We start from the raw sequence: 11,975 nt of genomic DNA, 5'->3' as shown, positions 1-11,975 counted from the left end.
GTCTCACTTTGTGAACGCCAGTGAGTACCATTGAATTTCTAGTTATGCTGATATTGAAGCTGTTGTCATTTCATTTAATTTTGTTTATTATTTTTTTATTCCTAGGGTCCTCCTGCATTGGTGCTGAGACATTTATATTGAGCTTTGACTGAGAGGTTGTCAACAACCACATCACTTTCTTCACATCTGCCTGATGTTTGGCAGTTACTACTGCTTCAACATACACTACCTGGTAAAACTGCAGGCCGCACTTGAGTTCCTCCAACGGTAAAAATTTAATTCTTCATCATTATTAGAATTCCAAATAGTTCCTAGCATACCCTGCATGCAGTAATACTGAGTAAACTCTCTCTCTCTTTTAAAGGTGTTTCTTTTCAATAAATCCTGGAAGAAGAGTAAAAAAGTGTTCTTGGTCAATCCCAGAGTCTTGACGCTGACCTTACCAACCATGAGTGGACCTGTTGAGGGATGATGGGTACGTTTGATATGATATACACTGCAGATATTTTGTTGTTAAGGTTGTGTACCTATTAAATCTGTCCACTCATTTTGCTCACTGCAATCATTTTAAAAAGAAACAAAACTAATTTTGTTCTAACTCTTATCTCCTCTAACTCTTATCTAACTCTCATCTACAGAGGCACCAAGGTTGAGTGTAAAAAGAAGAAAATAATCGCTGGCTTTTTCAAACTGTTACAGTTTGTAAGTAGAGTGTTTCTAAGTTTTTACTGCAGTTTATGTGTATTTTATAAAAATATTCCCATGTCAATTTTAAATTAAAACAATGTATTTTTCACATAATAGAACTTAAAGTAAAATACTGAAATACAAACATTTTTTTACCGTAAATGAAAAAACTGTTTTACTGTAATTTTACGGCAATTTTGGCAACCACGGCTGCCGGTACTTTAAAAACAGCAGATTTTTTTACAGTGTATTTAGGAACCTAAACATGCAATTTCACCTGTAATCCTACCAGATAATACCAGCATAATCATACATTTTGACAACATGTATCAAGTAGCGCACATTGTTTTGCAGAGGACAAAATCCTCTGCTGGGAGGTCTCCCAACACCTTGTCTAAACACCACCAAAGGGCAGACAACAAGTCTTTAGTAGGAAATTAACCTGGTAGATGGAGATAAGAGAAAACTTAAGTCAACATTACATTTTTTAAAATTGTATTGACACATTTCTGTGGGCTGAATAGCAGACATTAAAGGGACTAATGTGGACACCTGGTACTGATGCTAATGGCTGCTCTTATACGTTTTTTTTAATCCTAACTTATGGTTTTTAAACCTTGATTTTATAGAAGTTTAGAATGGTAAAGTCAGCCGATGATGAACACGTATGATTTAGTTTGGGTTGAGAATCAGATTTAGTAGCAAACTGTTCGACACAGTCGGCTTGTACGATGTTTTCAGTGAACAGAATCTTTCAGATCAACTCTTGGTTAAAGTGTAGCGATGAAGAGACGGTGGTCAGGTGGTGCAGTGTCTCTGCTTCAGATCAATTGTCCCTCAGATCTTCAGTCAGTTGTGAGAACCCCCTTTTAGCTTCATTGCTGCTGCTGGAAAACAATTAGCATTAGTACTAATGCAGACTTTCTGTAATGTTCAGTTCCAAATTCAATCAAACGGTTCAGCTTCTGTAAATACAAGTTGGGATCAACAATTGTTCAACAGAACCACCATTTTTCCTTGTTAATTGTACACCAGTGAAACCATGCAACTAATGATGACACATTGAGTGTCATGAAAACAATGAAGACCAGCGGTCTTTTGTCTGATAACAGACAGTGATTAGTGTGTGGGATACAAACCCTTGACATACCATAACTGAAGTCCTGGTATGATTGTCTATCAATGTGCTTTGCGAGACAAGCTACAACTACAGAAGGTTCTGTTGCTGAAACTAAGGCCAGACTCCTGTGATCCAGCTGCTTTCAGCGTCATAATAGTACAATTCACATGACGATACATTCACAAAAAGGTACAAAAGCAAAGAATAAATCCCGGAGGAGATGATGTCACCGATGTCTCCCTTCAATTTTAGTACTGATAACAACTACAGTACGTGACTACCGTAGTTGTCAATTTATCATTTTCAAGTTATTTCATGCTTGTCATTACAATAAATCAGTTCAGCTTTGGTCACATGATCTGCAAACTCGCAGTCTATTGGATCTGGAAACTTCACTTCCAGACATTTACTTTATATATTTATTAGGATTTTATTTATTTTAAGGATTTTTTCCCACTTTGCATTTTAATATTATCTGACACTTAAAACAACAGTTTTTTCAAACGTAATTTGATAAATATCTTGGGTTTTTTTGTGTTAAAAATAAACCATATGAAGTGAAAAAGTTTCACTGAGACAGAGTACAGCTTTATTAAAGTCAAACTTCAGGCATGTCTGAACTCTTCAAACTCAACTTCAGAATGAAAAAAGGACAGAATCAATATTCTCAAATAAAAAGACAAAGTCATGTACAAAAAGAGTGTCGTCTCAACTGTCACACACATTTAGAAGCAAAATTGTACAAGCAAAAAAGAGCACGCCACAGTAACATGATTCTATGCAAGTTCAATGCAAACTATTTACAAGTTTCTCAACAATATGCATTATGTAGTAACACAGGTTGAACAGTAATCTTCATGATATCTTGTGTTCATCCATGTTTTACTTTAAGCAACAACACGAGAGAGATATGAACCCAGTTAGTTACTGTAAGCAATTCCACTACAAAAAGAAGGAAATAATGAGTGCTTCTGGTGCTTTTCATTCATCTATTCCAACACTAGTTCTGCATTGACAACATTTCAACAAAACAAACAAAGAAAAATTGACTTTTGGGCAACATTGCACAAATAAAGACACAAGGAAAGAAAATGTCTTTAACATACAAGAATGTTTCGACTTTAAAATGCGCAGTACTCACCAAAAACGTAACAAAGATGATTTCTATAAATAATAACAAGCATGATTTAAAAAAAAAAAAAATCAAATCAACAGTTATGGGAACTATTCTGAGAACAAAGAAACAGAACACGTACATCAAAGTTTCTGACAAACTCACTTGATGCTTTGTCACCTGAAGGGGGCAGAAAAGGTTAAATTGGCACAAAGTAAGTCGCTCAGGTGATCAGTGGCGGCAAATCAAGGGCGTGTTCTTGTCACATTATGTCGATACAACATTCTATGGATGTACAAGACAAATGCTCGAAAAAGGCAACGTAAATAACCGGTATCTGCAGTGAAATGTCCCATAAAAATAGAAATACAAACCCATCATAAATGTTAATACAATTTTCTTTTGATTAAATCTTCCCACAAACACAAGAATCATGAACGCCTGCAGCCGGAAAGATCTAATATTTGAGTCCTCTGCAAAAATGAAAATACTCCATTCAATTACTTGGATAGAAAATTCAAGTTGAGTTAAACTTAAAGTAAAAATGTCTTTTTATCCATTGATTGATTAAAAAAAAAAAAACAGAAATAAAGTAGATTGGCCAACATTGGAAAATGCACTTAACTTGGAAAAATCGGTGGGATCTGTTTTAACTCCCAGGAAAATACCAAAAACAAAATTGTTTAATGTCTAAAATAAAAATACATACATATCTATATGCAAGGTGCTAATACTAAAAATAAGTAGAAAACTTTGAAAATATAAATGCAATAAATGTGTGCAAAAAAACATGTACAGAATTTATAAAAAAAAAAATTAAAAATTGAGCCAATCTGAGTTCAGTCTTTTTAAACAATCGTCCAACTACATTTCTGTATTTTTGTCTATAATTTGAAAAAACGTAATACTTCAAAAATGTTTGACTAAATACAACACCCATGGGTTTCTTATTGACACACAGAGTGGTAGGTTTACCATGACATGTTTCAATGGAAAGTGTTTCCTGATGATACTGGGACATGTTCCAACCAGCTGTGATCAGTCAACCTATATGTAAAAGACAGTTTGCTGTCCAAACATGTCAAGGCAGAGCTACACCTGTACATGAGTATATGGAGGTCATACTGTGTTCTACATAGAATTTAAGCCCAGTACAACTGTGCAGGTTGGACGCTGAAAAAGAAAAAAAATTATTGAACCATTGTTTCTCAAAGGGAGGGTCACGACCCTCAGGTGGGTGGCAAGAGCGTTTTTTTTTCTTGGGTTGTCTTGCGTCATGTTTTCCAAGAGTTTAGCAATACCATCTATTGACTTGTCGCAAAGGTTTGTGACTTTTAAAATATGGGTCCTCAGAAAAAAAAGGGCAAACACTGGTCTAAACGACAGACGGGCTAATGCATTTCTAATGGTAAGAGTGTTGAGTTTTTGTTTTATTGTACAATAATAGTCTGCCCACATTTATCTATCATACCTTCGAGTCTGAAAGAAACTGACATTTAATGCAGGTTAGTTGCCAATATGGGGGTGAGGCCCTTTTAGGGACATGGAGCTACGGAAGGGGAGCCTAGCAAGGTGAAATCTTTTTTACAATTTTAATATATTCTAACCTATTGTACCATTACTTTTTTAAATTAAAGATCAATGGCTTCCCAATAAAACAGCTCTATCATCAGCATGTGTTAACACAAAAAAAAAAAAAAAAAATCTGCATGCATGAACTCAGAGAGACAATGAACTTCTACATTGATTTGAAAAACGTTAAACCCTGTTGTTTGGATTTACACACCCACTCACTGTGGGAGTTTAAAGAACGAAAAAAAAAGCACTTCCGTAAACAGAAAAACATCACAGGCAAAAGGGCTGAGACATAACAGGAAGTAAGCTTCATTCTATGGTGACCAACAATGTCCAGGTCTGACATTTAAATACTGAACTGCTATTTTATAAAACACCATTTACAGTGTCATGACAGAGCCAGATGAGAAGTAGCTGTCACTGAATGTGGAATCATTACACCGAACTTAAGAAAACAACTAGATACAGGTATAATATGTAAAAGCTCTGTGTGTTTTGTTTTTTTGTTTTGTTTTTTTTTTTAAATAGTCTTTTTTTTTTTTTTACTATGGTAGCGAGAATGAGACAAAGTACTCTACTGGTGTTTGAAAAATGAAATCAGAATAAAATGTGGTGCAATAAATACAAAACAATGACAGATGAGTGATTAAAAACACTGTACAGAAGTTTGTACATTACACCAAACTACATCTGTATATAAAGCCCAGCCTTGAAGGTGGATTCCAGGTGGAATCAAGTGTCTCTGGAGGACACTAAAGACTTTTTGCTTTTTAGTATGAAGCCAGATTGGCAGTCATTTCGGGGGGGAGATTGTTTTTTTTTTTTTTAACATAATGAAAGAAAGAAAAAATTTCAGGCCACCAAAAGGATGCCTCGGCAATCACCACTTTTGTGATGAGAGGAAATAACAATGGAACACAGTTTAGAAGAAGAGGAAGAGGTATCCATTTTTAAACACTTGTCTTATGTTCTTTTAATATACATTGACCCATCTAAATTATCGAGCGACAAGCTGTGAGAAAGTGCTTTTCAGAAAAGTTTGGCAAGACCAAAACCAACCTAAAGAATGAAAAAAAAAAATAAAATAAAAAGTAGGAAGTTAAGCATCAAACGTGGTCACAGTAAACAGCATAACTGAAAGAGACTGCATCTGGGCAGTAGACGCTACAGCCACAACTGAACTTAAGGCTGGTTCACAATACTTTAAAACAGCACCAGTGGTCACAAAGGCTGGGCTCCTCCATCTAGGATACAAATCACTGTAGATCGTTTTGGTGGAAATGTGAAAACACCATTTCTGTTAGAGAGGCGAGGGGAAAAAATACTTTTTTTTTTTTTTTTTTTTTTAAATCTGTGTGTTTTCTTCATCCAGGAACAGGCAGACACTTCTGCTCTTTAAGTACTTCACAATATCATGAGCCAATTATGTACACACTGGATGAGTCTGTTGATATGAAGAACACAAGTACGTCTGTAATGTCATACCATTACACTATATACCATTATAGTTCACCTTAATAGGACTATTTTCACAGGTCTGTGTAATGTTCAACACCTAAACAAACAAACATAATACACCACTCACTGAGATGAAGTGAGAGAATCTGTCTGTAAACATTAACAAACATATATACTGTATATAATTATATTCATCTATACTGAGAAGTATATTAAAATTATGTTTAAAGAAGGTTGGAATGTAGTGTGGTCCTTAAAAGAATTGCACAAAAAACAGTCGATTCCCTGGCCCTCATCCTCCCACCCTCCCCCTTTCTTCTCTTCCCCCTCCTGAAGTCGGAGAAAGAGATTTTCTGACAGATCGTGAAGCGGAGAGATTCTAGCCCAAAAAAGGTTCAATTCCATGAAGCCATCCTGGCTTTTTTAGAGACGCTGGTCAGCACTTACAGCAGGTAAACACAAAACGAGAAGCAGCAGTGGAGGAGAAGTTCAGCCGTACGATTCCCTCCACTCCCACATGACAATCCTTTCCCCAGTGCAGGTGACAGACGATGTGACAACACAAAAGAGATTTTCCTCAGCTGAGAAAAAAAAGTCTGAGTCTTGTGATGGATGCTGGGAAAGTGTAAGAAAACAAACAAAAAAAAAATCTAGTGATAGTGCTTTATGGCAAGAGAGGAGGGAAATGGCACACAGTTATGCCTGGTCACTTGGTGTCGACACTTCAGTCGGGGTCTTTTAGTGCTGATCAGCAGCCACCACACTGGTCACAGAGCACTAGATTCCCTTCAGTAGTACACTGTCTTGGATCAACGGTGGACTGAGGCCCAGGGGGGAGAGGGGCAGCGGGGGTCGGGCTACACCAGCACACACTGCAGGGAATGAGGTATTGAGCAAGCTGCAGAGTCACTCCGCAGCCGGTTCACCCGTCTCAGGCTCCGTTTCGACTCCGATGGGGCTCGGTGCAGAGTGCTGTATCTGGGTGGAGCCCAGAGGACTGAGGGGGTCGTGGCTGGAGCAACAGGGACGGCCTTCCAGGGAGGAGGATGTGAGGGCGCCTGCCTCGTGAACTTGGCAGAAGGACCGAGGGCAGAAATTGCAGAAGGATGAAGCCGGAGCACCACAGACGGTACAGTCGTGCCACGGACATTCCCAACGCCCTGTTAGCGGGAGGAAGGACCAACGTTAAGATCAGTAAAATGTTCAAGGACGATGGAAAAGTAATGCATGAAACTGCTATGGAAAAAAGGACTTAAAGCAATATAACAAACAAGGCTAACAGGCTGCCTCCTGCAGGCGCCAAGCATGTGGTCCCTCTGGGAATCTAACCCAGGACCCTCTGCTCTCTGTTTCCGAGGCAGGCGCTACACTGAAACCGACATTAAAAGAAAATGTTATAATTTTTTTTTTTTTTTTTTTACACAGATTTAATGACATTAATTTAAATTATTTCATTTTTAACAAGTTTTTTATACTGAAGGGGAGGGAAAAGAAAAAAAGGTCCAAAAACAGAACCTTGAGGGACACCACAGGACCACTTCTGCTTCTGCAGCCTTTTCAAAGAGATACAAGTCTAACTATTTTTAAGAATATAAGATATAATGTTAGGTATAATATAGTTACTAATTTTTTCTTTACCGTATGGCGGCTTTGTGAGGTTGAGACACAGAAGGTGGTAAGCCTTCAGACAGTCCTTCCTGTCGCACATGACCAGCTCCCCTCCTTCTCCGCAGCAGTAGCAGAAGTACTCGTGTACGTGTTTACCCTCCAGTCTCAGCTTCCGCTTCTTCGGCTTCAGCTTGGCGTTCCTGGCTTTCTCTTCTTTCTCTAGAACCACAGCACTCTACAGAACAAGTTTAAAATCCTTTAAACAAACTGAGGCTGAAAAGCCTTTCAAAGGTTTCAAGAGACATAAAAATGGAAATAAAATCCTCACCACTGGCTGCACCCCAAGAAATCCAGAGCAGTTGTCAGATCCACAGTGACAGGACGTCCGCCTGTTGCCCACACAGTACAGGTTGTAGTTGAACGTCAGCTCTGTGCCTGCAGGACAGAGATCGTTCATTAAAGTCGGTCAATGACTCCTTTCAGCATATGGACATAGATGTGCTCGTACGAACGTGACATGGATCTGATGTATGAACTCACCAGCCTCGATGTCACAAAGAGCAAAGAGTCCAATGTGGACGTCACCGTTCACGGTCCACTTCTGAGTTTCACAGTTTGGGCTGCAGCTGTGATTCATGAAGCGAGCGGAGTTTCCCTTTGGACCGGCGTCTATCACACGGTCCTGCATAGAAGTGTGGTTAGAAAGTCCACGTTAGAAAGACAATTTAACTACGTGTGTGGTATAAAAAGAGTCAGACGTGCTGATCGTACCTTGGTCAGGGTGAGCATGTAGAAGTCGGACATGTGGTTTTCATGGGCATGTTTGATTCGCTGCTGACACTCCTCTGCGTCTATCAACTCTCCCACGTACTCTGTCACAAAGTCACCCTGAAAAATCCCAACAACAGTTTGTTGACGTTAAGGAAACGAAAGAACTGGAAACTTGTCGGTGCAGTCGTCCAGTGAGATCCAGCCCTGCCTGAAGAGTCAGTAACACATGCTTTATTAATATGTACACAGCAGATGTGTCCACACTTTTTCGGTTTGGGAGCTACTTTTGAAATGACCGGGGTAAAGTGATCTATCTACATTGAAAACTATAAATATATATTTACTACTTTGATTAAATGGCTGTAGTTCTATGGCACAATACCGTCTGACTCAATACTTCTATTGTCCTTACTTTAGCCCTAGTGATTAGCGTCTTAAAACAGAATTAAATCTATCAGTTTTAATTTTTTTTTGTTTCTTTAAATGAAATTTCTCAGGATCCACCAGCACTCCCTTTGAGATCTACTGGTAGATCCTGATCTACTTATTATTATTATTATTCCGAGACATACGAGAAAGCATTCGAGCAAATTTTTGCTTTGAGATACAAGTGAAATTTTGAGATACGCTTCCCTTCCTCCCTTCCTTTTGAGTGTGCATGTCTTTATAGCAATTAAAAACATGATTTTTTTCCCCATTGTTATTAGCACTAATGAGGGAATTTTTTTACAGTGATGGAACAGATTTTGTTTTCTCTTATTTCTTATGGGGGAAAAAAAATGATTCAAGAAACAAGCACCTCAAGTTACGAGCTCGGTCCTGCAACGAATTAAGCTCATATCTTGAGGTATTACTTTATATAATATAATACAGACTTAATATTCTTTAACTTCTATTAAATCAAGATCTGATCTTCTTTACTAAGGTAAGAACAGAGACACACCTTTCTGAGAGCCTGGTTCGTCCTGAGTCCCCACCCTCGACCGTCTGTCTTCACCACCTCTGTCTCTGCGTACTGCCTCTTAGAGAAACACTGGTTTTCACAGCTCTCCCCTGCTGGGCACACCTGGTAACAGCAACAAAACCAAACAATGGTCATGATTGGAACTTAGGTTAACGAGAAATAATGATAGAATAAAATCATCTAGAACTAGAAACAAACCTGAGGGTGACACTCGTACTGCAGCACACGGTTAAGACACTGTGAGTCCAGGCTGCACGGGTGATCGTCCGTCGGTTTGCAGTTGCATCGTGGGATTTCTGACAAGTCGGCCACGTGAACCTGTACTTTCCCCACTGGTTTGTTTGACTGGGACAAAACACATTTGTGGTTATGTGGCTGCTGGGTTCACAGTACTTGGTTGATTTGAACTGAACTAAGAAACTTCATGGTCAGTACCTTGATAAACTTGTAGGGTGGAGGTTTACGTGAGTTGCGTTCTTGCTCCAGAGCCTCCCTGCTTTCTCTTTGGGCTTTAAGCTCCTGAAATCTCCGCGCTGCTTCTTCTAGAGCTAAATAAAAAAAAAATTTTTAAAAAAATGCCACATGGGGGCATCAGAAAAATACCTTCCAAAAAAATCATTACGATGAAACTCAAAACACTAAAGAGAAGTCAGTCACCTTTCTTGAAGGTTTTGTTAATGTTGATCTGACCAGTGACAAAGTTCCTGTCGTTCTCCACGTAAGGGAACACGCGGCCCTGGTTGATCCAGTAGTAATCATGGGAACCAAAGAAGAAGACGGGGAAGTCTCCGATGTCATGACGAAGGCTCTGGATGTTGGATGGAACCAGACGAGGGTTGCAGATTTCAGCCGGCCACCACCTGCAGCGGAATAAGTCGTGAAATGTTAAAACAATGGAAATAATAATAATAATAATAAACAAAAAAAGGAAATGGATGTTGATTTGAGAACTTTTAAATTATAGATATTATTAAAAGTATTATGCTACTGACTTCACTTGGGCATAAATTATACATATTTGAAAGATACACAAAAAGCAACATCTCTGCTGCCGTTCAATGTCAAACACTGTTCACCAGTGAGTGACTACCAAACACTGAACCTTCAGAACGAAGGGAAAGATGCCTGAGGGGAAAACTGAGGGCTGATACAGAGCAGTAGACATGTTTTTGCACAGTTTGATGAAAGTTAAATGACAGTTTCAGTTTTGTAAAAACATTTTACCTGCAGGAAAATCTCAAAAAAGACTCAAGTACTCAAAAATGGGTGGTATGCTAAGTGATATGCTTTCTTAATGAATACATTTCCCTTAATTGATACAATTTTACGCAAAATAAAGACAAATGTATTTCTATTTTTCATTAAATGCAAGTGTGAAAAATAAGTGAACATCTGAAAAGCATTAAAAATGTCACCTGTGTACAAATAACTAATTTGAAGCTGAATTTTTTTTTTTTTTGCCCTTCATCTGTTTATGAAGCCAAAATCAGAACCAGAAATAACAGTCAACATTATTAAAAGATACTCAAAAACAAAATTTGAAATTCCCGTCCCCCCGAAAGTCGGTGCTCTCTGCATACCTGTAGTTGCCCAGTTTGACCCAGACAATTTGTTTGTAGTGAGGCTTCTTTCCGGCCCTGCAGTCACTGCAGGACCACGGGCTGTCCCGCATCTCCATCTCCAAACACTCCGGGTGGAAGGACGCTGGGCATGAGTCGCAGCACAGCAACTTGCCTCCTACATTTGGAAAGATGTAAACATGTGTGTGTGTTGGTGTGTGTGAGCGTGTGTGTGTGTGTGTAAGTGCATGCATTGTGAGGAATGGGTATGCAAAGAGAGGAGGAGTGAATGATTAAGTGATGCATCTTAAACCTGGACAAACTCTGAATCTTTTTTGCAGACAGGCCTAAAAAAACAAACAAAACAAAAACAAAAAAACAGGTCAACTCTGATCTGACTGAACAGCACTGAGTCAGAGTTCCTGAACCACAGCAAGTTCTCTTCAATCTATCTCTGCCAGGAGTGACATCTGGCCTGGGATGACAAGCTAAGGCCGATAGATGTTTCCTTCAGGCTCCAGTGACGGCCAGAAAATGTGACTCTGGCATACAGCGACGACCGTCACTGTGGCAGTAACAGCGTGTCTGGCAATCAGATTCAGAGGACTGTTCCAAGACCAGCTTATGTGAAAATACATGCGGCAGCGCAACAACAAGTGAGCCAGCAAGTTAACACCAAATCAGGGTTATCAACGGGTGGAACGCTAGCAACAAAAAAGAAAAAAAAAAAAAAATCCAGAAAAAGCAGGCATGCCTGTAAATTCCCATTGCACATTCCACACAGACCATCTTGCATGGAATTATATTTGTAGAGTAGTGTTCCATCCAAGACAGGTCAAAGCAAAAAATACTAAAAAGCCAAATTTGGAGATATTTAAAAAATAAAAATTGTACAAAAATAAAATGTAGGAGTGACAAGGAAGGGATAAAAGGGAGGCTTTTCAAATTATATTCACACCCAGAGTGCTGAAGCAGGGAAGCAGTGCACCTCCAGCAGAGAAAACCTCCATAATCAATCTGATCTAATCCAGATTATCAGAACCAGATTATCATCAAACAGCTCTACTCATGTCAAAACCAAGATTAAAAGTTCAAAGTTGTTGTTGTTTTTTACATTTA

The 11,975-nt window shown here is 38.8% G+C and overlaps 1 protein-coding gene across 1 annotated transcript in view; it reads right to left on the bottom strand.

The window, feature by feature from the left end:
- Nucleotides 1–2,379: 2,379 nt before the first annotated feature.
- Nucleotides 2,380–11,975, bottom strand: part of LOC103397827 (histone-lysine N-methyltransferase NSD3-like) — a 21,518-nt gene continuing 11,922 nt past the window's right edge. Inside the window, exons 17-26 of the mRNA XM_025053236.1 lie at nt 10,878–11,034; nt 9,955–10,157; nt 9,733–9,845; nt 9,496–9,642; nt 9,277–9,399; nt 8,334–8,450; nt 8,103–8,244; nt 7,891–7,997; nt 7,593–7,797; nt 2,380–7,114 (exon numbers count right to left, since the gene is read on the bottom strand). Coding sequence (XP_024909004.1) covers nt 6,861–7,114; nt 7,593–7,797; nt 7,891–7,997; nt 8,103–8,244; nt 8,334–8,450; nt 9,277–9,399; nt 9,496–9,642; nt 9,733–9,845; nt 9,955–10,157; nt 10,878–11,034 — 1,568 coding nt within the window. The 3' untranslated portion in view covers nt 2,380–6,860. The remainder of the gene's footprint in view (nt 7,115–7,592; nt 7,798–7,890; nt 7,998–8,102; nt 8,245–8,333; nt 8,451–9,276; nt 9,400–9,495; nt 9,643–9,732; nt 9,846–9,954; nt 10,158–10,877; nt 11,035–11,975) is intronic.

Source organism: Cynoglossus semilaevis, chromosome Z (assembly GCF_000523025.1).
Source record: "Cynoglossus semilaevis isolate Cse_v1.0 chromosome Z, Cse_v1.0, whole genome shotgun sequence".
Lineage (NCBI taxonomy): Eukaryota > Metazoa > Chordata > Actinopteri > Pleuronectiformes > Cynoglossidae > Cynoglossus > Cynoglossus semilaevis.
Note: the sequence above shows the minus strand (reverse complement) of the source record. Positions and strands in the feature narration are given on the sequence as shown.